The sequence below is a fragment of the Balearica regulorum genome, chromosome 14 (assembly GCF_011004875.1).
Source record: "Balearica regulorum gibbericeps isolate bBalReg1 chromosome 14, bBalReg1.pri, whole genome shotgun sequence".
NCBI lineage: Eukaryota > Metazoa > Chordata > Aves > Gruiformes > Gruidae > Balearica > Balearica regulorum.
In genome coordinates, this window is record NC_046197.1 from 551,738 (window position 1) to 578,981 (window position 27,244).

A 27,244-nucleotide genomic window follows, 5' to 3' on the forward strand; every position below is an offset into this window, starting at 1 on the left:
AGCATCCACTCTGGAGTTTTAGTTCTCCTCAATCAGCCAAGTTATCATTTATCACAGAAAAGATGAAAGTTCCTTTACCTCAAATATTAGGTAATGTTCTTTGAGTCTGTATTCCTCAGCCTCTTTTGACTTGAGGCTCTTCTCTACAGGATGTAATTTATGCTCTGCTAATTCGTCTGCAATCTGCTTCATTTTATTTTCATGAGACCTCAGCTGTTCTTCCTGCCGAGAGAAGCGTGTCAGGTATTAAAATGTAGGAGTGCAACAACCAAGTGAACCGCCTGCCTGTTGATATGGGATCTGAGTCTGCAAGGAGGTGAGCTTAGCTACTGTGCTAGAGCCAAAGGTGTGCAGTACATTTGCAAATTCATCTGATAAGGAGCAGCTGAAACACAGGTATTTGAGTAAGATTAAAACTCATGTATTGCGAGTGCCAAGAATGGATTTCTCTGGCAGCTGGGCTTCTTTAGCATCAAAACCAAGAAATGCTCTGCATCCTTTAACAGCCAGGCAGAATGAGCAGTGCCCCAAGAGCTGCTCATGCTGCTCTTTTTTTTTTTTGAGATAAAGTACCCACCCCATCTGGGCTCTGAGAAAGGTGACATCTGGCCACATCTGGTTCAGCAGATAGGAGCTGTATCCTCTGCCCTGACATTTCAGGCTGCCGTCCCTTTTGCTGGGAGCCAGTGGCAGTGTGTCCCTACTTTTTAGAGGTGCTAAGGCATGTTGGGCTTTCCCTGGACAGTGCAAACAAAAGCTACTCTTTGGATGGCAGCTGCCCTTTGCTCTTGGTTAACTGACCCTTAGGCAGCCATGGTCTGGCGCACCGTGCCAGCTTGCTTCCAGAATAACTTTCCCACTGAGTGGGACTCAGAGTCCCCCTTCATCTGTGGCTTTTTGGCTTGAGAAACAACAGGGTGCTTCTGAGTGCCATGTTATAAAATAAACCAGGGCTGTAGCCAGCTGTTGGGCTCAGTAGAAACAGCTGTTTCAACTTTGGCAACAGAAAGGTACTGGGATATGATGGGTACAGAGCTATTAACAAGCCCGAATCAACGGCCATACAGGCAGGTGTTGTGTGCATAGGGTTGCTTTACAGCCAGTGGCAAGGAAGCACTGGCCAGACACTGGGATTTGCCACTGTCTGTCCAAGTTGCCCACTCCGCTGCCCTGAGCACCTGAACGTGTCTACCAGGCAGGAGCTGGGAAGCTGCAGAGGGGCTCAGCCCGAGCTGCATGCTGAAGGGCTGGCTGAGCGCCAGGCACCCCTCCATCGCCCCCTCTCTCACACGTTACCTGGCACAGCTTGGTCATGGATGAAGGCAGGAGCGGGCGGCAGAACTTCTTCATGGAGCAGATTGCAGCTGGGAAGGCGGGGGCGGAGAAAATGGCAGCAACAAGGTTGATTCGCAGGATCCAGGATAGCATTTCTTCCTTACTTCTGTTATGGAGGAGGGGAGAAGAGTGGGGGTGTCTGTAAATGCTCCTGACCCAGGACCAGCCAGCTCACAACAGGTCTGGAGCCACTCGCTCTCAGCAGGGCCACTGGTGGCCTGGCTTTGAAGCCATTTCTGTGCCACCCTGGGTTGTGAACAGAGGAAAACAGTGGCTAATTGGCTCCTCTACAGTGCCCTAATGATTTCATGGCTGACGTCTGCCTCTTGAAGCCCTGGCCCTCCTGCCTTCCTCATCTGCTCTGGTTGCACTCCCTGAGGAGCTGGGGAGAGGGAGCATGGTGGCAAGGGCCAAGGATGTCCTGCTTTTTGGAGCATGGGAGCCACAAAACAGAGGTCCCACGGAGCAGGGTGGACCCCTCATTTGTGTCATTTGTGGGACACTGCCCAGGGTCCCTCATCAGATCACTTCAGGCACTGCTCCCCCCAGCCTTCAAGTGGGTTTTCACTGCACCAATTCAGATGTCAAGCTTTACTTGACTTTAGCACCCCAGTCTAACTTAGAGACAATGTCACCTCAGCAGGAAACAAGAGAAACATCAGATAGAAGATGACTCAATCACACTTGACACTCATTAGCAGAGCAACTTTCCTCTGCAATGGATTAAGGAAGAAAGAATATATAGCCTGGCTGGGGGCACTTCTTTAATGAGCTTTAGACAGTTTCCCCATCAAAAGCTGACGAGGGGAACCATCAACTCCTTAGTTCAATGCCCTGTATAGATTTTTCTCCCTTCGACAGACCAACAATAGAAGTTAGTAAGGGGAGCCCTTTACTCAGCCCTTTACACCCCAGCCTGTCCTGCTCAGCCCACCTTGGTGACAGATGAGAAAGGACCTCCAGGGCTGACACACAGCTACCAAAGTGACAGAAACCGTGACCCCATGACCAAGTCCTTTGCTCAGCCCTCCTGCTCAGCACCTTCCTGCCCCCCAGGCTTGTCCCTGAATGCATGTGTTGATCTGGCCAGGTCGGAGGGCTGGAGGTCAGGCTGCCCATCCAGCTCCGCGGGAAGAACTGGTACTTACGGGGCCTGGAAAAGGAAGACTCTCCAGTCAGCTGTCTTCAGCTTGAGCACGTTGGACTTCTTGCTGTAGTCAGAGGCTTTCGTGGCTAAGGCGTGGTGCACACGGATGGCATTTTTCAGATCCACTTCAGAGAGGTCTTTGTCAGGTTTATATTCATCCTGTGAAGAGGAACGTTAATTGGATAATGACAACACTAACATTTGTGGGCTACTTTAATGAACCTGCCTTTCTCTCTGCGCTATAATCACAGAGTGCCTAGACCAGGAAAAGCATTGCTTTGTACAGTAAATGCTAGGAGCTGATAATGATAATAATTAACATCTGGCAACTTCTTCCATCATTAAGTTCAGTGGGAAGATGTGAAGAAGGAGATGAAAGTTAAATAAACGCAATTATCAATAGTTATCTCTAACACGGCACACGCCTGAGGCTTTGGGGGAAGGCACAAGACAGGGCCAGGTTTCTGCAGAGCATCACCCAGAGTACAGAGCTCAAGCTGGGGTGCAACTCCCGGTCGTTGGCAAGTTCCAGCGAGCGCCTGCCGTGGTGCTGCAGCTTTGTGTGGCGGAGGACCTGGGCTCGGGTTTGCACCATCTCAGGCAGCCCTGGAACAGCAGCATTCCTGCAGCCAGCCACCTCCATATTCGCGTGGGGCTTGATGGGCAGCTGCCAGGCTGAGCACGGCCCACCTGAGCCATGCTTGGTTTCTCTGTAGTATGTGTGGCCTTTTGGCATGGTCTCTCACATAATTCATTAGACTGGCACTTGCAAATCACAGCATAATTCCCTGTATTCCTGCTTTACCTTCTCCAGCAAAGGACACTCTTACTCAAGTAGGCAGTGTAGTAATAACTGTCTATGTAGGCAGAAAATACCAAACATGGGATTCTGAAAGGATGATCTTGGCACAGCACTTTTTAGGAAAAAAAGGAGTTCAATCAATCCTGTGTTTACCCTTTGCTTTCCCAGTGACTGTGCTCCCGGCCACTTAAAGCGATACCCTCCCTCCCACTCTGCACCCTTGCCAGCTCAACAGCTGGTCCCGCTGGGCAGTGGGGTGGAAGGATGGACAGATGGATGGATACGCACACATGGATAAGTGGATGTAAGAAAACCTGTCCCTGGATAAAACGAACCACTACCCCACCACCCTCGATCATGTTAGAGGTCATGTTAGGCCAGGGTGTCCCTGGAAGGGCCTGCCTTGCCCTGCTGATTACAGTGCAAACCTACAGGACTAATTCACTCTAATGTTCTGTTTCCCTTGACTCTGCTTGGTTGTCAGCACAGGGGTGGCTCTGTCCAATGGTGGTGGTCTGTGTGTCCCAGCTCTTCCTTAGGTTTCAAGCTACAGCTTGGTCTGTTCTGCAGATTTGCAAAAACATGTTTTTTTCCCTGTGTCTTGGTACAAATCCAGTCGTTCAGGGAAAAGATATTTTACAGTCTCCTGGTTGCTAACCCTCGTCAGTAAGGCTGTTCTCTGGTGTAGGGTCAGAGATATGTCCCCTCTTTTGCTCTTCAGAGCACCAGGGACAAGCACTCCTCCGCCCATGGATGTGGCTCACCCAGACCCTTGCTCCTGATGGGAAATAAACTTCTGAAGACTTTTCTTCCCTCCTTTTTTGAAACAATCATCCCATCCAGGAGAGTGGTTGCCATACTGTGTTCATCAGCACACGATACTTGGCCTTGTGCAAAGAAATGCCACGGGGCCCAGAGCCAAGAAATGTCTGGCACGGGCTCCTGGCTCATGCAACTGTCTTCTTAAGGGTGAAGCCCAAAGAAAAGCCCTGGCTTTCCAGCAGAGGAAGGGGTGGGTGCTGCAGGCACCCTGCATTCAGGGTGACATTCAACAGGCTGCGTTGTGGGGCCGTATAGATGACCTTTCCACAGTGGGGATTTCAGTAGCCAGAGGAATGGGCTATTAGCCATTTAACAAAGAAAAAACAAATGCTTTGCCTTATGAGGACCTAATATATTACCCCACTTGGAGAGAAATAGTTGCTTGAGGAAGACATTGCTGCTCAGGCCTCGTATATTGTAGAGAGACTTCCAATTCTGGATGTTTTGCCAAGGCTGAAGATCTTTGGATCTGAATAAATCTGACTGTGATGCCCATGATCTCGTATTTCAAGATAAGCTTTCTGAAAATACAGTGCAAATAGCTAGGCTTAATGGAATGTGACAAGGAGAAACTGCCACGGCTGCAAATCAGTTTGACTAATGCAGATCTACACCTCAAATGGTATCATCGCGTATTGCCTCTACTGATTTCAGGCTCACAGGCATCAATGTAGGTGTAAGGAAAAGTCAAATCTTCTTTTTCTACCACGGGGCCCAGTAAATCAGCTGGAGGTTGAATCACTGGAGCCGTCACTGCCCAGCACTTACACGACGGTGTAGGCTACATCACGTAGCCTCCCTCTGCAGAATAATCCCATTGCCCTTCAGAAAAGCATGTCAGCTCTGCTCCAAAGCCTCCAGCAGCTTCTCTGCATTTTGCCTCACTCCCTTTCTGAGCTTTGATGTAAATTTAAGTATGTACATAAACTGCTGCTGAGGAAGAGAAGTGTCCAGAAACATAATAGTAACACAGACACTTTCAGTAAAGGGATTTTGGTTTAAATATCAAAGAAACCTGAGCAGTATCATATTTGGAGGAACTTCAGACAATGTTTTGTCCACATGATAGCACCACTAACCTCACTCTCATCTTTTTCATGGTGTTATCCTGCCTTATATTTCCTGGCAAAGGGATTAATTTGGTATCACAGGGCTGTTGAATTTTTGTCCTATGTGTCCCACACTGTTCACACTGGTACTTTTCCCTGGGAAATGGGAAAGGTATGCTGTGCCACACCATTCCAGTTACCCTTAGCCCCCAGCCCTTGAATGGTGACATGTTTATTTTCCCCTTGCTTCTCCAAGTGTAGGATGGTGGGGGTCAGCAATTTTCAGGGTCTGTTTTGGGGATATCTTCTGCAGGAATTGAGCCCAGGGGTGGACTCTTTGTTTCAGAACCCCTCTAAATTAATTTTATTCACTTTCAGCTTTTTGTTGATGGTGTAGAGAGACTCCTGGTTCATGTGCCTCTCCTGCCTGCACAAAGGCTCTGCTTGAACGTGCACCCCTTTGCCTGGGCTTAGTTTCTGCCATGGCAGTGCTCCATGGTGTCTTTGGTTCACTCTTCTGATGCCATCTCTCCACTACTGCCCACCCCTGCAAGCGGGTGATGGGAGATCCACAACCAATACGACCTCCCCAGCGCAAAGTGTGTTTTGTCAAGAAAAAGCATCTATCACCTCCTGTGCCTGCCTTCACAGGGCACCTGGATGGGGTGAGAGAGCCCAGTGTGTTGGTCCTGCTGCCCTCTCCTCTGGACTCAGCACCAGCCCTGAGCAGTGACGTGAATATGGACATGGAGCTACAGAGACTTCTCATGTGAGTGAGTTTTCCTCTTTTTCCTTTTCTTCAGCTCACATCTATCAGCCTAAATAAACCATTTAATTAGGAAAACTAACCACTGTGCCCTTTTCAGTCTGGTCATGAACTTGATGCTCCAAGTAGTACTACCATGGCAAGGGCCTGCCTGCATGGGACAGCATCTGTGGCTCAGGGCTGCGCTGGGAACTCCTTCATGGTCGAGGGCTGCAAGGGCAGACCCTGCAGGAAGACCTGCACCCTTTCCAGTACTTCCATATAAATCATCTCATGCTTTATAGCTCTCCATCATTCCTCTCAACACCCCTCTATGTGTGGTGATTAAGGGTTATTATCCCTATTTCACAGAGGTGAAGTAAGTTGCCAAAGGCCATGGAGTGAGTCAGTGCCCGGTGCAGATTAGAGCGCAGGAGAGCTGCGCCCTGCTCCCAAGCTTGCATTTCTTCCTCAAGACGGTGCTGCATCCCTTTAGGGGATCAAGCAATTGCTTCAGCAGACTATGCTAGAACACGCTAATCCAGCAATTAACACTGGCGAGTCAATGACATGTGACATCTCTACATTGCAGGTTTATGGCTGCTGCCTGAATTGCTTCTGACAGACTGACTTCTGCCTGTCCACCCACCCACCCACTCTTCTGCCTATGATGTTATGTCCACTTATCTTTGTATCTGGCCATTCCTCCTTTCTATACATCTATCTCCTTCCCCCCTCTCCCTCTCTGTCTCTTATTTCTACTCAAGTTGCTCCCCAAACCCAAATTGAATAGAGTTTCCTGTTAAAACTTATGAGAATTTCCTATTAAAGTCTAGATCCTTTGTTTGGTCTGAGTGAAAAACTGGAAGAGGCTGAACCTGTGCTCCATGGTGTCAGGTGGGTCTGGAAGCCCGTACTTTCTCCTCTATCTTCACATCAGAAAATCTTTTCCCAGTGATTTGTGCTCAAGCCAGGTTCTACCTTATGTTTATCTGCAGGCATCTTCTGCTGAGAGCCTGGGAGGCTGGCACATTGTTTCCTTCCTGTATTGCACAACTCTCTTGTTCTGCAAACCACCCCATAGGCAAGAAATTGCACTAAGAATCAACAGGGCAGGTGGATGTTTATCCACTCTCTGTTGTGGTGCTGGGAATGTTTGGAAATGGCAGGGCAAGGACTTTGTCTTTATGGTTTCATACTCCTGTCCTGTCTTTGCAAGCATGACAGACACTGTCTACAGCCAAGCCCAGCCAAAGGAATCCTCTGAAGAGGACCATACACAGTCTGGCAGCAGCTCATGACTAAGAAACCCCTCTTTGCCCAAATCCTTTGCCCACACGTTCCTCAGGTTAATTTTTGTTGTTGTTCCAAGTGCTACTTCCTTGGGGCACCTTTGGCAATTCCGGTCCCTCCTGCTAATTACACATCAGTCATGGCTGTTTTTTATCAGACAATTTCATAATCTATCCAAAACTTAGATGTTTTGCTTCTTGAGTACTTGTCCATAAAGAAAACCCTCAGTCTCTTAACCATTTGCTCCTGAAGGTCATCTAGAGAAGCACATTGGTCTTCTAACAACTGCCACGTCAATCTCACCCTCATCTCTTTTTAAATTCTAAACACCTATCACTAACATAATGAACTATGTTAGTATAACAGTCTGGATGGTTATTGCTGCTAGCCTTGTACAGCAAAGAAAACCCAACTCCTCTGCCCCATCAGCAGCAATGACACTCAATGTTGGCTTCATGGCTCCTTCTAGTGCTGTCCAAGCAGTCCAGAAAATATTCAGTAAATTCAATTTTGGTCTAGCATGGGAAGAAAATTCTGTCCTGAAAGTGTATTTCATTCCAAATATATACCCCTTCAACAGAGTCATCCCCAGATGAGACAAGCCCTAGAAGTCCTTGGTGAAAAATTAATTTAGATCCAAAAGGTTCCTGTGATTTTGATGAAATTGCATTTTTTCCCCATAGAAATGCTGTTATAAAATTAAATGTTGCTGGTAGCTCTGTACAAGTTAAATCCTCATGCATCACCCATGGTCAGCGTGAGGACCTCTTTGGTGGACTCCATGTGGAGAACTGTAACAAGACAAGAGACTGAGATGTAAGAAGAGTACCACTGACTTGAAGAATGCCACACTTGGAGGGCTGGAGAAGATCTGGGCTCTCCTGTATGCTGCAGCTTCCCTCAGCTGCAGGAGCGAGTGGCAAGGCTGTAAAAATACCACTTGGCTAAGGGCAACCCATACTGTGAATTATGATCAGCTGCTGCCAGATTTCTGTTGGCTTTGTGACATGTGCCATAGGATCTGGCAAAACACGAGAGTTATTGGGGTGTGCTACGAGATCTGAGTCATAATTCCGTGCTGCCCTGAGGATCTTTCTGCCTTTCTTATATAATACAATGTTTGTTTACTGTCATTGCTTTGGAGATAATACTGCAATACACAGGAACATCTACCCACAGGGAGTGCTGTTCCAGCAAGGTGAGTTCAATGGGTTACTGCACAGCGCGTGCTACTAAGGTAGTTCAGACCTAGTTCAGTGGGTTATGCTGTTGCATGATGAACAGACATTTGGCATCCCTGGCTGGCTCACACCAACATTCAAGTGAGCCCCTATCCAGGCTCCTTGGATTTTCCCACAGAAAAGACTATTCATGGAAATCCTCCCAGCATCCAAGTGTCTTGAAAGGCAAAGAGCTGAATGCTATAGCATGCAGGGAAGCTCTTCCATGGTGACTTTGTCTCCCATGAGGACCTGGGATCTATACTAGTGTTGACTAGAGGTGGCTGCAGAACAAACAGAGATGAAGAGAGGCAGAAAGCGTCACTTGGCAACCCGTGGAAGGACCCACCTCAGCAAGGTCCTGAAGGAGAAGAGAAACTTTAAGCATGGTCCATACCAGACTCAGTGAAGCTGCTTATAATCAGATCTATGCAGCAAATAAAACAATAGGCAGGATAAGACTGGTCTGATGCTCCGCCTCTTCAGCTTCCTATTGCATGTCTCACCAACATCCTATTTCACCTATTCCATATTATCAGTTCATTCATCCTCCCGACAGCTCCTACTTGCTAGGACACTTCTGCAGAAATCTTGCCTCAATGTTCCCTCTTTCATAGTTCTTCCTGTATGGCCCTCTTCTGAGGCTGTGAATAGTGCCCTTACCATGAACATCACCACCAAAGACGATGGCATCCTCCAGTTCTGTATACTGGTCTCTGGAAGAGCTCTGTAGATATCCATGTATGCATTAGGATATGGTTTCACCTCTACTTGCATCTATGGGTCTGCTTAGGACAGCATGACTGCTTTGGAGACAGCATGAAACAGCAAATGGGATAGTCCACCACAGTTACCTTTTGTAAATAAAGGACGGTCCCTTTAAGCACAGCATAAAATTTCTTCCAACCTCTTCTTCCTCTGGGAGCTAAAAAAAGGAAGAACATTTAATTATACATGTCTGCTTCTGCCACTGCTGCTTGACCTTCACATTTCTGGCAAAACTAACCCTTCTGCTGACCCACCACAGGCATGCACTGTTGCCCAGACCTCATACACCTCCAAGCTATTGCTTATGAGTGGCTTCTCTGCAGGGACATGTGTTTGAGACACGGGCTGGGAGATGCAGCCTCCCAGCAGGAACACAAGCAGGTCAAAACCATAGATGAGCTGGTATACGTGTACCAGTGGACACATGCTCTCTGCTCCTACAAACCCAGGTTCAACTTCCTTGGACTAAATGCTTGAGGAGCAGAGACATTCCCTTAGGTCCTCTGCTTCAGATGAGTTAGGCATAGCCACAGACATACCCTGGATAAGGCAGCTTCTGTTCCACAGAGGAGGGAGCATTACCACCAGCCATCTTGATGGACTTGGGGATAGAGAGCTTGAGAGCTTGCTGGAAGCTGGAGAGGGGCAGGAGGTGCGGGGAGCCATCTACATCACCACAAGACAACTGATCTTCCGGTCATGGGCTATTAAGAAAGTGCTGGAAGCAAGGGAGGCCTTTGGTGGTAATCTCTACTCAAGACTTTTAATCAGCTGCAGTGATTGGGCCAATCATATCAACTAGCAAAAGGGGTTATCCAAGGTTTCATTAATCTCTGTTCATTAACAGTTCCCAAATATATTTTCCTTTACCTTTCCTGTAATCTCATGTGCTGACAGCAGAGCTATGATTGTCCCCAAGGTCAGGGCTGGGGTGGACAACTGTTGTGGAACCAGCCTCACCCCATCGCTCAGAGTGTGGGGTTCAGGACTATGCCCATGAACAGGATGGAAGATCAGGTCTATCTGTATGGGACAGGCACTGTTAGGTTCCTTGGCAGTGAGAAGGGAAGACTGAAGCCTTCTGAAAACATTCATGTCTACAAATGCCTCTACACATGGATCTGGGGATCGCTCTTGTGTCCCCTGGGATGCAGTGAGGAAACGCCTTCAGCGGGAGAGCCAGGGAGAAGGCTAGGGCAAGGCTCTGGTACTGCCTGGGGCACATCTCCTCCTGTCCCGTTAACACGTACTTCTCTTCCCATCCATGTCTGCATGGGTTTTACGCGTGAGGACACCGTGCTTGTAGGTGATTGCGTTCAGCGCTTGGGGGATGTCCAGGAAGGGGTTGCTGCTGTCAACAATCCTTGTCACTTTCTTCGCACTGGCTCCAAATTTGTCATCTACCAGCTCCGAGAGTGATTTCCTCAACTCGTCCTCATCGCTTGGAAACAAAGTTAGAGAAGAGATTGAGTGGAGGACATGTGGGTTGGGTCACAGTGTGCCCTATCATCTGCTTTGGGTTTAAAGGGAGTTTTTTATTACAAGACTAATCAGAGAAAGAAAATGAAAGGAGATGCAGGGACTGTAACACGCAGTGTGCCAATGGTGGTCATCTGGACATAGCTGGGAGGAGCATGGGTGGCAGGTAACTGTCCCAGTGGTCCCACTGTGAGGTTACTCAAACCAGATAAGGTAATGGGCACTTGTCTGAACACCAGGAAACTACAAGCATTTCACAGGGGTAGTCTCCATTTCTGTGCCCTAAAATTGGAGCTTAAGGAGGTCTTTTGCTGAAGACCAGGTATCACTGGCGTTTCTCATCCTCTGAGAGGTAGCCCCTGGGGCCTCCTAGATACTGAAAGAGCTTGAGGAATGTCTTGAGCATATCTGAGGAACAAAAGTTCCACAGACATTAGGGAGATGGGCCACTTGATCAAAAAACCACAAACCCTGGAACAGGTTATATGTCAGCCCCCCATTCGTGTCCTCAGGGTGGGCCAGCAGAGAGCAAGAAATGCTGGTGATTTCCATAAAAACTGCATTTCCTCTCAGATCTCCTGGTGCTGGACCTTGGACAGCAAGGACTTAGCAGCTTCAGGAAGTGGCCACTGACTCCACCAAGCCTGCCTATTCCTGTTTGGAGTAAAACGTACTCTGGCGCAGAGAAACTAGAACTTGTATGGAAAGTGATATTTCCCAGTGTCCTTGGGACATTAAGGAGAGAGAGCAAACAGGGAATTTCTGCCCTGTGTGATACATGTCAATGTCTAAATGGTACGAGTGGTCACCTTAGGTTGCAGATTAGATTGGGACCAGACCTCAGCTGAGGAGTGACCTAGCAATGAATCCACTAGCTGGGATGTGAGCAGTAAAATACCACACTTCCCCACATGCAGCAAGTAGATGGCCAAAGCATCAGACACCTCTTGGAAGAGAAGGATGATTTCTCAGCTCTCAGCACCCACAGGAGTCCTGGGGCTTAGGCAGAGCCCAGACGCTACACCTGGGTGGGCAGTTCATGGGGCTCAGTTCTCCAAGCTGCACCAGAGGGACCCCTCTGAGATCCTGCTTGCTGCTGGGGTGATGGCCATATACCTGCCTGTCCGGTTGGGCTTTCTGAGCAAGGGCATTTCATTCCCTGGGATGGACAAGGACAGAAGGCAGAGGCAAGCAGGGAGAAGAGGGTCCTGGCTGTGCAAGGTTACGACTCAGTTCCATGTCTCTGAAAGAAAACCAGGTACCTCATGTCAGGCAGCATCCGTCCCATAGCAGAGGAGCTGAGAGGTCTCTCATGTTGCAGCCTCTCCATCTGCAACCAAGCAGGACACCCTGCAGCAAGGCAGGTCCCAGGCTGGTGTGGGCTGAATGAGGGGGTGCAAGGATACAAGCAGAGTGTGTGGAGGAGGGCAGGAGGGGGGCCAGATGCTGCTGACTGGAACTGCACCACTGCAGCCGGACTTTGGGGGGCCGACATTGCTGGGATGTGTGCTGGCAGGCGTGCAACCACTGCCTGCATCCAGCTGGCAGATGCACTTCTGCTAAACTCCTCTTACATAAACCGTCCCGCCGGCACCTTCTGCGGAGCTACAGAGCTCCCTCTCGTGACTACGTCCACCCACCGACACGGTCTCTGCTGCAGAGATGGCATTGCTGCTTTCCTCTCATACAGACACCACACAAGATGATTATTTTTAAAGTGAAATTGATGCTACACGACTCACTAAGAAACCACTGCCCTTCCTGGACCACCGAAGGAGACACCAGCCCACAGCGAGCACTGCTACCATCAAGGGGTATGGCTGGCAATGGAGGTTCCTGCTCTGCAGTTTCCCCAGGTAGTTGAGGAGGAAGGTAGGATCAGACAATGTCAAGACACTTTTCTGGCCAGGACAATATGAGGAGAGGGGCAGGTGATGGGGCTAATGGCCCAGAAAGTCCTGCTCAGTCCCGCGACCCTCTGGAGACAAGACAGGTCTGAGGTTAAGAACGAGGAGAGGAGAGGAGAGGAGTCCACTGTGTTAGCTTAAGGCCCCAGGTCTGTCATAGGCTTCCCCATGGCAGCAGTGGGGGGTGTTGGGGCTGGGGAGCACCGTGCACCCCTTGCTGAGGGTCCTGGCCAGTGCTCTGGGCAGGGGGTGGGTAGCAGAGCAGGGGAAGGGCTGAGGAAGGTGATGCATGAACTTGTCATGGAAGCCACCACGCAGCTGTTCCCAGACTTGTGTCAGGGTAACAAATGATGATCTGGAGGAGGAGACAGAGTGCACCTCATCAAGTTTGTGGATGACATAAAAATGAGAGGTACAGGGCAACCACTTAAAGGGCCAGAAGCCTCACTAAATGCCGCACCCCAGTACTGCCCTGGGGTGGAGTGGTCCTGCAGAAGGCTGGCCAGGCTGACTGGCTGGGGAGCAGCTTTGCAGAAAAGGCTCTGGGGCTCCTGGTGCACAGCAGGATGAACAGGAGCCAGCAGTATGTCTTGGCAGAAAGAGGCCAGGAGCATTCTGGGCTGTGTAACAGCATCATGGTGAGGAGGCTAAGAGAAGTGAGCATCCTCCTCTATTCTGCACTCATTACATCATGTCTTGATACAGCAAACAGTATTGGGTCCTCAATAGAGGGAAGGGCATCAACAAGGCAGAGAGGGTTCAGCAGAGGCCACCAAGATGCCTGGGGGCTGGAGCACTTGCACTGTAAGAAGTGACTAAGGGAACTGGACTTGTTCAACCTAGAGAAGAGATGGCTTTAGGGGGCCTCATGACAGCCATGTGTGAGGAGGTTATTCAGGGGACAAAGCCAGGCTCTTCACTACAATGCATGGCAGGAGGACTACAGACAGTGGGCATAAGTCAAAACAACAGTGGTTTCAAATGGATAAGGAAAAAAATGCCACTCTCAGAATAATTATGCATGGATTCATGGACCCAGAGGGGCTGTGGGTTCTCTGTCCTTGGAGGTTTTCAGGATTAAACTGAATAAAGCCCTGAGCATCCTGGTCTGAATTCAGTGTTGACCACACTTTGAGGAGGAAGCTGGACTGGAGATCTCACAAGGTCCCTTCCCACCTGAGTGATTCTCTGATACTATTTCCAGAAGAAACTATGTGGAAGAGATGGAAAGTCTCAGTCACCACAATAACCCCAGGTATTGAGCTCCTTGTACAAAGACCTCTGAAGCACCTGGAGGGGGACCAGCATTTTATAGGTGTTATAGTAAACAAAGAGGGCATTCCCTTCCTTTAGATCATGCCTGTGGACCCTGCGTCCACAGACTGTCACCAACCTCCCTGTCTGCTTTTGTGTCTAAGCGATAAATAAACCCAGCTTGCCTACAGGAGGGACTTCAGTGCTTAAGGGCTTGGCAGGAAATGTTCTGGGAGCTCCTGGGGCTAAAAACATGACTCAAGACCTGTCAGCTACTTCAAAAGACACACTATCTCTCAAATGCTTAACATATACTTACATGGCCCACTCCAGCTTCTCATTCTTGATTGAGTTATATAGTGTCTGAAACAAGAACATGGTATTAGCTGTGTCTCTCATGGAAGACATGTCGGGGTTGCGGAGACCATCTCCTCCACATCTTGTCTTTGTTCTTGGAGAGACACCTTCCTTGCTGAACTGCCCTGGAGAAGTAGGACAACTGCTGTCCTGTTAGACCCTTTCTATGTGCCATGCCTGGTATTGGACTGGACATGTCAGCAGCAGAGGGGTCTGGCAGCCAGCCTTGCTCAGGAGCCGGTATATATGACATTTTTTACTAATTCTGGGTGCTGTGCCTAGTCCTGAGTGAATGCTGGCCTACACAAAGATGGTAGAAGACTGGGGTATGCCAAGACACCTCCAATGTCTTGACTAGGGGACAGGGACAGTGGAGGCTTGAATATTGCCCTGAGAAGCAGAGGAGGGATGAATGACCTCAGGGATCAGCTTTTCCAGTTCCTCCTGTGCAAAATTCCAGTGGTTTCCCTGAGGCACTGGGAAAAAAGCAGGAACGGGCTAGGAAAGCAGAATGTGGAGGTGGACCTGACCATACTAAGCAGTGGGGTAGGGTGAGGTCTGCTGGGAGGTAGGGGTGTTGTCTAAAGCACGGTGTGACACCCCTGATGTGGCACTGGTCATTTCAACCTTTTTCCATACAGCAAAATCCAGGTCAGGTTGCTGCACCTGCAGCAGGTGCAGACAACAGTGGTGGTGTTAAACCACGTGGAAGGAGAAAATACTCACTTTACGGTGTTTAACCAATATCCCATAGTACTGAACTAGTTGTGTTGGAGCACTACATCTAAATACATCAGTGTCAGTGCCAGATGGTCATATTTGGGGGTGGGGGGTACCTTGTTCTGTGCATTGTCTGGTGCATCACAGAGCTATTGTGGGGGAGAGGGCAGATATGCCACAAATCTGGATAAAACACTGCTAGGGAACAGACCTCTGGTGGCTCGCTGCACGTTAGCAGAAGCTATCCATGTGGGTTACGGTTCTTCTAATGAAATAATTGTGGAAAATGCTGATTCAAGGGCTCAGAGTGTCCCAGCAGGACTAGGTAGCACTATAATAATAATGACAGTATCCCACTGCCTATTTATATCGCATTACCTTTAGCAAATCCTTTGCAAAGTCCTTCCCATCATTCAGCCCATCCAGGTTTGCTATGAACTGTTGACACGACATCTTTTTGCCAATATTCTGTAAGGCAAAGAAAAAGCTCATTAAACTTCTAGAGAGTTTTTACTTTAATCAGAGTGTCTTAAAGAACAATTTTATATGTAATGGTGAAGCCTGGGTTTGCCCCAATAGCTCAAAGCTGAAAGGTCTTCTGCTCTGATTTTCTACTGGGCTCTTTGCTTTATTTGCTCATGCCAGCACTCAAATGTTTCAAATGACCTCTTATTTAATGCTGGAAGTAAAACACCTGAAAATAAATTCTCCAGCTCTTGCTCCAAACTTTCTAAGTGATCTCACCTCTGGTCTCCAGGTTGGTGCTGGTGCAGGGTCTGTGTCTCAAAATTCAAGACAAGCACTCAGACTGCCTCGAAATTGCAATGCTTGCATGGGCCTCCAAGCCTGCCGTGTGTGAAATTGTGTAAGCATGCAGTGTCAGCATCTGAAGACAGCCAGCACTGGGCAATGACTCGTCCTTCGCAGAAACTGTTATTTCTGATTGCCATTATGAAGAAAGATGATCCGGCTCCTGGTACTGTGTGAACTTGAGTGCCATGGCATGTGAGGGCAATACACGTACACTAGGAGAACCTCACAACCTTGAACACACTCATCACCACCTAATACCAAAACTATTTGGTGCTGATGCTGCCAGGTCATCTGGCAACCCTGACATCACTCTGCGGCATCTGTCTTCCCAAACCCTTTACCCCTCACCATAGCCAGGTGAGTCACTTTCTGAGCTTGCAAGGGACAAGGGGGTGGAGGCAGGCAGCCTTTTCCCAAGCCTCCCTCTGCAAACCTACCTCTCCAAAGGACTGGAGCAGAGGTGTGGAGGAGTCAGTGGGAATTGTAGGGTCCAGAAAAGGGAGTCTGATACCACAAAGGAAAGACAGGGGTCTCCAAGGCCATGTCATATTGCAGCCTCCAACCCTGGAGTCTCCAAGGACAGACTCCATGGTGACATCACATGGAGCAGACAACGGAGTTTGTGAGAGGAGAGCATGGGCTGCCACCAGCAGTCCTAAGGATCCCAACAGCACCTTGGCGCTGGGGGGCTTTGCATCAAGGCATCAACAGGGTGGCCAGCCAGGAGGACCTGGGAGGATGGCCAAGAACAGCAGAGCCAGGACCCTGCTTAGGCACTCAGGGAAGAAGAAGAAGGGGCTTTCTGGGTCACTGGGAGGGGATGAAGCTGCAGCAGATGATATAGGAGGTGGCCTGCAGGGCAAGATGTGTCCTCTGTGCAAGAAAATAATCTCTTGAAAGAGACTGACACCAGAAACCCCTGCCCACAAACAGGCACAATGGATGACCCAGAGGCTTCTCCCCAAGAGAAAACATCAGCAAAGAGTGAGGCCTTGGGATTAGCCCTCAATGGCCCCCACACACCTGCATCTGTGTGTGCAGATACACTCTTTGGCTACACAGGGAGCCAGTGCTGCCTTTGAGCAGCTCTGTCTGATACTCTTAATTATGCCTCCTGTCGGTGCCAGCTCATCTGGAGCTGGCACCCTTGAGAGATCAAGAAAAAGAGGAATAAAGCACCATTACAAATCTGCAGTGCCTGGGGATGTGGTGCGGCATAACACGAGGCTCGGCCATCTTTTCTTTCTCACAGGGGAGATCCACAGCTGATGCCCATAGCTGGACCCCATAGCTAGAGGCTACTGCCAGCTTGTGCTCAGTGGCACAAGAGCTGCGGGGAAACCTGCAGACATGCTAGGTTTTTTCAGCAGTGGGAACAGAGATTTGTGTACTTGCTGGTGAATTACAGCCAAAAAAAACCCAAAAAACCAAAAACAGCAGCACAATGGCGTGTGGATGGAGAAAGGAAGGAGAGTGAGAGAGTGCATTAAAAAAAATGCAGTAACAAACCTCTGAGAGGGAGTTTGGAGCGGAGGTAGGTATGTTGCCTGAGACCTCGAGGCACCAAATTACTTTGCAGTGAGAGAAGGTGACTACTTCTACTCCTGCCTTGAGGCAGGAAAGCAGAGTGCACAGCACAGGTCTTTCTGCCTGCAGACATCTTGTTGCAGTGATCCAGCAATGAAGGCAGAGGCCAACACATTTTAGGAAGTGAGTGGATACAGTGAGATAAAGTAGCACAAATTACCAGCCTTTTTTGGGTTTCTTGTGTATTGCGTCCAAGACATATATTAATTCCAGGGGATGGCTTTTTTATTCTGTGATATGTCTCTCTCTCTTGCACAAAAGATTCCCGAGCTCAAACTGAGGCAGTAACAACACTGTGGAAAAGCAGCTAATTGCTGAGCAATTGAGAAGGATGAACACATATCCTCTGAAAACCTCCTCTGACAACCAGAAGAGGTGACAAGGAAGCTCCAGCAAGGTTGCTAACACTGTGAATCAGCTTGTCGGACAAAGTTGTGAAAGTCTGCAGAGTCAGGGGCAGGATTCAGGCTGGCTGTCAGTAGGATTGAGGACAGGATGCTGGGGTGGCTCAGATGCAGTACAACCTCAAGTCAACAATATCTTAACACTTCAGCTTGCTGCTTTGTGAAATAGGCTGGAGCCAGCCACTCAAATATAAAGCCCTGCAAGTGCCTCCAAATCAACACCAGCTGAATAGAGAAAGCAAAAACACTCCAGGACACAGACTTTGCAGCTTCACTTGATCAACACTTGCAAAGAAACATTTCTCTGACCACAAGTGCCTCATTATCAATGACACCAGCAGCGGGACCGCCTGAGCTGTCACACACTGCAACAGTATTTAGCAAGTCAGGGGAATCCCAGGAACAACTCTGGAAAGGGCCACTATGAGGGTGCAGTGAGGTGCCTTCTTACACAGTAGGCCATCTTGCTGATTCAGCAAGATCATCACATGTGGACATAATCTTCAGGGGAATGTATCTGCACACCTCAAAGCTCAGTGTTCAGATGTTCTATGACCCCTGGTGAACTGGGACCTCTGGGTAGCAAGATGCATCTTCATTTCTGGCTAGCCACACAGATGGGGCATTTTGCTTTTTTGTGGTGCATCAGTCACTTACCAGCAATAGAACAAACCAGCAAGGCTGCTTCACAGCCACACGTAGCTACTATTCCTGATATGTCCCCCTGGCAGAAAAGACCTTCATCACATCTTTGCTTGCTCCAGGCCATGCAGCAAAGCATGAGAAACCACTGTCAGACAATCAACTAGCACCATGGTGTGCTTGGATGGAGAGTGAGTGAGCGAACAGTGGATTAAATAGATGAGAAGGGCTGGATACTCAGATGAATGGGTAGAGGCAGTATGGGAATGGATGGACAGAGGTGGATGGGTGCAGACAGTGTACGAGAATGGACAGATGCAGAGACAAGGTGCACAATGGTGGTTACAGTGCATAAGAATAAATTAGGAAGGATGAGATTGATCTGATGGTGGGTAGACAGGGCTGATGCTGCCATCTCATTGTTTCAACCCAGTGTAACTCTCCTGTTTACAGTTGGGTTCTTGCCTCCTCTGGCCTTCAACCATCTGCTCCTGAGCTGACTCACCCAAGATGATTTCAGACCATCTCCTGAAATGTCCAGGATGGCTCTATCCACCTCCAGAAGGCTCTGGGCTGTAGCCTGACATTCCTTGGCTGTTGCCAAGTCCCAGCATTAGGAGGTTGGGCAGGTGAGTACAGAGGTGGGTGCTCAGTGGGAAAAACAGGTGCCATGTGAAAGGCCCAGGAGGAGAAGCAGGTTCCTGGGGGCCAAAGACTGTGAAGGGTGGCTATCTGGGGTGCTTTCCCCAGCACTCCCCCTGTGAGGTGTTAAACCACTTGAGTTTCTGGGCTGGAGGCCCCACGCATTCAAACATCTAAGCTGCAAAGTGGTGAGTGGAGTACATATCCTGTGAGCTCCCAGCATGAGCATCACTCCCTTACAGGCCCTGCTTTTACTCAGGATCTTTTAACCTTTCCCAAATACTCACCTTTAGGGGAAAAACCCAAACAACTACACTTATGCTTAAGCATGAAGTGAGGGTCATTGGTCTGACTGGACCAATGGATCTGGCAGTGGATGTGTTCTAGGCTGCAGAAACAAAATCACCCTGCTGCAGGGAACAAACCCACAAACTTTGGGTACCAAAGAGCCCTGGGCCACACAAAGGTGCTGTGGACAGATGTGTCACTCTGCAGCTGATGCCAGTGGCTGCTCCTATCTCAGAGCTCTTCAGGTCTTCCAGTGCTACTAACACAGCAGTATTGCTAACACCAAACCATAAGCTTGGCTTAAGGAGAATATCACAGGGTTTGTAAGATTAATAGCGATGGATATGCAGAGTTAGGAGCTGCCAGGGATCCCATTTCAAGCTTTGTTCAGTGGCCATGAGAGCTGCTGGCCTGCTTTTTGAACAAACGCTAAAGCTTGTCAAATTACAATGTGTCTCCAGAAGCTGGGCTTTGCTAAAGTACCAAAATGCAACCATGAGTGCTGGTGATGCCTAGGTGTTGATTTGTCACTGTCCTTCCATGGCCAGCAGTTCTGAACAAGGAGGGATAACACTGACAGTTGGAAAGGAGACATCCCAAAGTTTTGTCTCCAAGGGGCAGAGGTGGAGCAGAGTACTTTGTCATAAGATGTTGCGGAGCACAGGAGAGCAAGGTAGAGAGTTGCAACAATCTGGATTATACTGCAAGGCTTGTAATGTTTGTTGGTGACTGCTGGCTTTTAAACACCAACTCGAGGTGATTCTATGGAAATGGAGTGTCTCATTTTAAAGACAGTAAGTTTTCTGAGCAGTTTGGAAACAGACTCTGAGTGCACCTGTGGTAGAAAATCAACAGTACTAAGGCAAAACTCCAGTGTTCACAGATGCAAATCTCATGTTTTAAAGCCAGTCTCATTACTTTTAAGCCTGGACTCAGTATATGTGATGGTCGCTGCTGGAATGGTGAACTAGCCCGTTGTAGAAACGCTGCTGGAGGGCACTGCACCTTTACAGAGACATATCAACCGCCCTTTCCTAAGCAAAGGAATTTCCCACTCCATGGCAATGCACAGTAAAACACTGAAACACACACACAAAATCAAAAAGGAAATAAAATTAAAAGTGATATGCAATGTCATGAGAGCATCTTTAACAAAAACAGGTGAGAGATCAAGTCACACAATCCCAGGTACACTGCAGTTTATGGAGGTTTCTTGACACAAGGAGAATTTCATGTGATGTATATCAGCTGCTACGTAGTGAAGGACACTGCACAACCACTTAGGAATCCAGACAAACAAAAATCCTTTTTTTTTTTTTTTAATACAGAAAAAAATAAGTCAAATGTCAGTGCTTTAAAGCAAAACACTAGAATGACTGCACTTACCACCTGGTAAAGGGTTAAAGAGCAGAAAGAGAGGTTCCAGGAGCAGAAGGAAGGAAAAAAAAAAAAAAAAAGGAGGAGAAGGAGAAGAAATTAATGTTACACATGTGGAAAAATAAAAAGAAGATTTTTTCAAAGAAAAGCTCAGGTATTTCTACACCAGGTCAAAAGAAAGCTACTTTTTCTTTGCCTAGATAGCATGACATAATTTCTTCTTACCAGGCCTCTTAGCCAGCTTGTCAATGAAAAATAGAAATGGTAAGGTCTTGGAGGTTTAGGTGTTTTTTTGCCTTTTCAATCATTTCTATCTTCCCAGAGATATATTTTGTATTTTTTAAATTAAAAAAAACCTACACAAAATAAGATTATTTTGGAATGCAGTTGCATAGTTTGCTTTCTGCCACAATACTGCTTTTGCTGTTCAGGAAGTGCTTTGATGAAAATATCCCCTTGGCTCCAACCATTTTGGCTGAAGGATGAATGCTGTGTGAGACCCTCCCAGAAGCTGCCTCCACTGCTATGCCACCGCGTGCAGAGACACTTTGCTTAGACATGTTACTGGCAGCCATGTGGGTGGGAACGGACCCAGTGGCCGGTGTAACCTTGGTCATAGGCTGCCTGTTCCCCAAAGGATGAGGCTGCAGCAGCCGTAACCAGCTTGGTGCAGGCCACAGTGCACATCTGGAAAGGATGCTTTTGCTGAGACCAGTAATTCCATTCACTAACTGCTGTGTTCAAACCTTGCCACTGTCGTAGAGGCAGTATCTGTGCTGTAATGATGAGGATGGTTCCCCCGGGTGGACTGTCAGGATGGCACCAGTGAGGTTGGTGGCCTTTGCATCCTTGCCATCATAGGTGAAGAGCACTCTTCCCACACCCACAGAAAAAGGCTCCTCTGAAAGGTGATTATAAACTAATATGCAAAAAAAGAGCTAGGTTATGGCCTAGTGTCCCCTCATTAACAGACTAATGAGGAGAAAATCAGGGCAAGCCTCTGCAGATGCATAACAAATTGTTACCAGCTGGAGGCAGAAGAGGACTCTGATGACACAGCTTGGAAATCATGGGATTGTGGGGCAGAAAAAGGGTGTGTGGATTTCACACGCATGGACTGCTATAACAAGCCATCTTGGCATGCCCCCTCTATCTTCACACGAGTTCTGGGGAGTCTGCGCTCTTAGATGGGCTATGAAAGAAGGCACTTCAGTGACCCGAGACTTGAGGAGCCCCTCTACCCCTGTAAAGGGGACACAGTGCCCCTGAAACTCACAGCCATGCTCTGTGTCCGCACCATGAAGCTGGAGAGCAGGGAGGACAACTGTGTCAACAGTGCCTACAGCCTTCCACAGCACTGAGCAGGGCGCAGAGTCCATGCATCCTCCCAGATGTACGCTATGGCAGGGGTCTCCAAGGATACTCAATGTCCCAGTGCTGTCCCCTATGCGCAGTCCGTCTCCCCTCTGCAGTTATTTTTCCTCTCACTCTGCTCTCCTCTCTACACTCTGGCTGACCTTTTAGGAACAAATCCAACCTACGCCACCTGAAAGAGCCTCTGAAAGGTGGTGAGAGATGGTCTTAACAGCCTCTGCTGTTTTCTAACCACACCTTTGGGCACTGAGCTCTGCTAACCCTGCTCTTTGTCCAGAGGCCTCTCTGGTGTGAAGCTCTCCAGTGTCTGTCTGTTACACCTTGGGGAAAAGGAACAGCTGAGACTTACTTCGTGTTTTGGGAAGAAAAGATCAAATCTAGACCTGTATGAAAGCACTGACTCCCTTGCAGCCATTTATGGGATGAGGGGAACCTCGGGTGTTTGCACCACACTTGGTGCTGCTGTTTGCCAGCTCCACAGAGACTGTTGGCAAAGACTTCTCCATGAGAGCTCCTGGGACAGGGCTGATGCATGCAACAGGTCCTGGGAAGAAAGCTGCACTGCCTGTGCCTGTATGAGATAACTCATGTCAGCAGGTGCCTTTAGCTTGAGTGTACTCTGTGTCCTGGTAATTAACTCTATCCTTGCCAGAACCAGGACACTCTGCCAACCTATCTCAATTTTCCAGCAACACATCCTGCATAAGGGGACAGACCTCTGTGCTGGGAAGGAAAAAAGGAAGGATGCATCTCGGAGTACTACTTACATGGCCGTGAAGGTCTGTGTTTAGCAGCATCAGGGCACAGGTGAGCGTGTGAATCCCATCTGAAACACACAAGTCAGAGGGCTATGATTATTCCCCTTCCCACGTGGTTTTGATGTTTGCTGTCTTGGCAACCCACCTATTGCAAAACTAAGGCTAGGTGCTATGTCTGGGGACTTTAAAGAATACCTGTTTCTTTCAACTGCACAAGATAGATAGTTAAAAAAAACTAGTATCTTTTTTTCTTTCAAATTTTACCTTTTCCTGAAATGATCATCAGGTAATTGGCTTTAAAGCAGTTTTGTCAATGGCTTTCTAAAGACCAGACTTTCCGCTGAGTCTTCCTCCATATCCATTTTGTGTCAATGTTGTTGCAGAATGGAGCACAGACCCTGGCAAACAGCTAGTTTCCCCCCAGTTGATCACAGTCACCTCAGGGGTTTGTCCTGAGGCCCTCAGCCATCATTCCCGGGCAGCCTGTAAGCTCTTGAGTTGTTCAACAAACATTGTTACTACAAATGAGTGCAGCGTTTTTTGGCTCTCTGACTTAATAAAACTCACATGAAGTTTTCCTTCCATTTGAGACAGCACAGCACCCTCTTCTGTACCAGGTAGCCTGGTGGCTTCCTGTTATTTCAAAACCATGCTGTGTCCTGAAGCTCTTCAAGGTCAGGAGACTAGTCTCCATGCACCACCTCACAACAGTGAGATGTAAATGCACTCTGGCACAGGAACCAGTCCTTGCAAGGATTCATAAAAGGGCTAGAGAGCACCAGGGAGGAGGCAGGGGCCAAAATACAGCCTTGGTCTTTGGCCCTGATCTTGACTTGGTGTGCTCACACAGATGGGCTGCTCCATAGACCAAGCCAGACATGACATGATGCTCCTGGCTTATTTCCCTTGTGCATGCTGCTCTGTGAACTGGTGCCCTGGAGTCAGGCTGTGACTTACCCCCAGGCTGGCAGGGAAGTGCCACTAGTCTCTTCTTGTGGGGGAGATGTGCAGCCACAGAGAGCCAGCTGTGGCCTGTCCCCATCCCGGTCAGTCACTAGACAAAGGCACCATTTGTGTGGAACAGTGACAAGCCCTGAACACCTCATGCTCAAGGCCAGGCTCTAAATGCTACCAGCTAAAGGCAACCAAAACCACAAGCTCAGGATGAAGGCAACTGAGCCCATGAGCTTCTCCCTTTCCTGGAAGAACCATGGTCTCTGAGGAAGGAAGGGTTTCTCATGGGAACATCACGTATTTCTCTATGAGGGCTGACAGTCCTGGGGATGTGGTATGACGGACATCACCCTTCAAGAGAGAATCAATTCCTAAGAAAGATGCTTCCTTCACTTTCAAAAGCAGCAGCTTTGGGCTTCGGACAACATGCCTTCCCAGTGTGTATTTTGGAGTCTCTGTGGGAGGTTCTGGGCTGATATCTTCACCTGCCTTTACTGTATTCACTTTGGTCAGGTAATTCATGTCCCACATGGCCCCAAGGTGGAGCTGGTGTCCCAAAACCTGCTATTCTCTTGCTGTTGCTTGGATCAGTTGCTTTCACTTTTTCCCTCAGCTCACACAGTGTCACAACATAGCCATATAGTTCTTCCATGTCTGGGCTTCATTAGTACAGGAAAGAACTAATAATGTGTCCAAGGCACCACTCTCTGGGAGAAAAACCAGCCATGCCACTCAGTGGTCAGCAGGTCAGAGCTTCTGCTACCTTCATCTGCAACATCCCATCATACAGGCTGAAGTTACTCTTGGTGTTGCAACAGCCATGTCTCCATCAGAGTTATTGAATCAGCATGTAGCAATGCCCTGAAATGCCTTAGAGGGATTTAAGACCTTCTCAGCCACCCTGATCAGAGAAAACTGCCTTGACTCTATCATGCCTCTATGCCAATAGACCATCACAGCCAGAGGTGTTTCTTTAGAAATCTAGATACACACAGTGGCTCAAATTTCATCTTGGTGGAACATCCTTTGCAAGTTTAGGCTGGATGCAATAAGAAGGAATTGCTTCCTGAAGAAAGAGCTTGCAATAGCTTTCTCAAATTAACCACACATCTAGTGCATGTTTTTGCAGTATCTGCAAAAGATGTGACCTGAAGGAGCCACTTTGCTTCCCTCCAGTACTTGGATTACAACTGTATTTTTCAAGCCCCATTCAATTCCATTACTGCATGCAGCTCTATCCTGTTTTAATCCTTCAGTTTACATTTGGTCTGCAGTAAGTGATCCTGCCCAGCCTTGTGAAATGTGTTGCCACCATCACAGGCAATGCTGTAGCCCTAAATGTTAATGATAGGTCATGACAGCAGCAGCAGTAATGTGTTTCAGATCCAGTTTTCCTTACTCTGAATAGTTTTGTACTGTTTAGGAGTGTAACATTTTTAAAACAGGTCCTATCAGCCGCAGTGACATCTCCACTGAGGGCCATGCAGTTATGGAAGAGTTTAATTTTCTGGCTTCATTTGTGTTTGCATTAGCAGGCACCTTGTCACAGACTCTTTCAGAACTGGGATCTAATTTCTCTTGCAAACAGTTGCTGTAGCGTGGCTCCATTGGCAGCTTTGTAAACCACGTTGCCATGGCAAAGCTTGTGTTTTGTTTGACTGTCACTGCCCTCCAAACACCCTCATGCTGAAGGGTGTGGGATGGAGTCTGAGATCTGACCCCCTGCGCTTCAGCTCAGCCTCTGCTCAAGTCGGTGTGTGCACATCCTTGCAGTGGCTGTCAGACACCTGAGGACCAGAAGCGGAGATATGGTCCCAAGACCCTTGTCTGTAGGAGTGGGGGTGGATACAACGTGGTTGTGGATCATTTCCAAGGGTAGGTGTTGAAGAGGGGTCAAGACTTGGCATTTGGGATGTTTCAGTTGGAGACTGCTGCTGAAAATTCAGCCTGCAGCTTAATGTCTACACGTGGATGACCCATTGCAGGGAAAGGTCCTCTTTGCATCAGTGGGGGAGAACATCACACAAACACAGGGAAATTGAATCTGTACTTTACGGGGATACCACTGATAAAAGCGAAGAGATCATTCTGTTTTGAGAATAGCTTGTGTCCAGTTAGCTTGGCAGAGGCACTGAAGGGTTTGGGTGACACTGGGCACTGCTGCTATTTGGGAAGCCTGCAAGACCAAGACAAGCAGGAGCTGTCAGACACAAGTGGCATACTGTGTGCTGAAGGGGTGGAGGAGGAGCAACTGGCACTGCTGTCAGGTCAGCAGACTGATTTCCACCCATGGGGGCATTTCTAGATGCCTGTAAGCAGGTGCATAGAGGCATTCACGTAAGTGCCAACGTGGACATGCTCATGTCTGAATGCATGTGTGTGCACGTGTGTACCAGGCATGACCTTTCCCTTTGAAAATGTCAGAAGAAAATACATCTACTTAAAAAAAAAATTATGAGGGGCTGAAAAGAGCTAACAAAATCTGCAACTCCAGTGAGCCCAGAATTTTACCCAGCTGCACTTTGCCCTGCTGCAGTTGTAGATGCAAGGAATACAACTCTTGTGCATGGCAAGCTAACAGCATTCCTCAATCTGCATGGAAATGTCTTCTTCCATTCAATAGACAAGGTCTTGGGCTGAGCTAGCACCAGCCACTCATTTTCCCACAGCCAGCAACCACTTTCCAAGCCACGATTGCAGTAATTTGCAATCCCCGAGAACCACTCACCACCTCCCCTGGTGCTGGGCAAAGCATGGCCACCGATCAAGGCTACAGCTGAGGAGCTTGTCTTCAGCACAGCTCATATGCACTTGAGAGGGCAAGGCTCCTTGGGACCCCATACTCAGACCCTCAGATCCTGAGGAAACTCATCTGGCTCTCTTGGGGGGGAGGTCTGTACAGCACCTGGTGTCCCCAGTCCCCCCCAGGGCAGGGATAATCAGCAGGGCAGGACTCCAGAGAAAGAGAGAAGCTGCAGCCTTGCTCACCCAGCGGATGCTGTTCAGGCCTGGCTGTGAATGGTTGGTTTTACACTCAGGATCTGTCACACAGGCGGACTGTGAGTGTGCAACAGGCATCAGAGCCAGGGAAAGAAAGCTGTACCTTCAGACGTGCTCTCCTCTGGGTTGCACTGGCAGTATCGCCGGGAGAAATGAATCAGCACCCGCTCCCGCTCCTGTGTCTCTCCCATCAACGGGAACGCTTTCAAGAACGTCCTGCAAAAACAAAGTGATACTTAAAGACGTTGTGGATGAATCTGCTGGGCAGCACCCATGCTAAGGAGGGAGATGGAAAGGGGGTCCTCAGAGCAGCTATGGAGGCCTTTGTCCTCCCCCCAGCCTGGCACCCCTGGGCCCCTGCAGGTGCAATGCAAAAGGTGTCTATGGAGGCAGTCTGGGCTGTGTAGGGAAACATGCTGTCAGCTGAGATCTGACCCACCTCTGGCTTGATGGCACCAGGATGGGTTGTCCGTCCCAAGGGAAGAAGTTGCTCCCACTTGCTCTGAT

The 27,244-nt window shown here is 48.6% G+C and overlaps 1 protein-coding gene across 6 annotated transcripts in view; it reads right to left on the reverse strand.

Annotated features, from left to right (window-relative positions):
• Positions 1–27,244, reverse strand: part of PSD2 (pleckstrin and Sec7 domain containing 2) — a 91,321-nt gene that overhangs the window by 3,179 nt on the left and 60,898 nt on the right. For 4 of the 6 annotated variants that reach the window (XM_075766542.1, XM_075766539.1, XM_075766541.1 and 1 more), the window contains 9 exons: positions 26,841–26,953; positions 22,791–22,851; positions 15,277–15,367; positions 14,141–14,184; positions 10,432–10,622; positions 9,268–9,338; positions 2,484–2,641; positions 1,297–1,441; positions 79–222 (listed from right to left, as the gene is read on the reverse strand). In XM_075766542.1, coding sequence (XP_075622657.1) covers positions 79–222; positions 1,297–1,441; positions 2,484–2,641; positions 9,268–9,338; positions 10,432–10,622; positions 14,141–14,184; positions 15,277–15,367; positions 22,791–22,851; positions 26,841–26,953 — 1,018 coding nt within the window. Of the gene's footprint in view, positions 1–78; positions 223–1,296; positions 1,442–2,483; positions 2,642–9,267; positions 9,339–10,431; positions 10,623–14,140; positions 14,185–15,276; positions 15,368–22,790; positions 22,852–26,840; positions 26,954–27,244 lie in introns of those variants that run through there. The other 2 variants (XM_075766544.1, XM_075766545.1) reach the window with 2 other exon arrangements.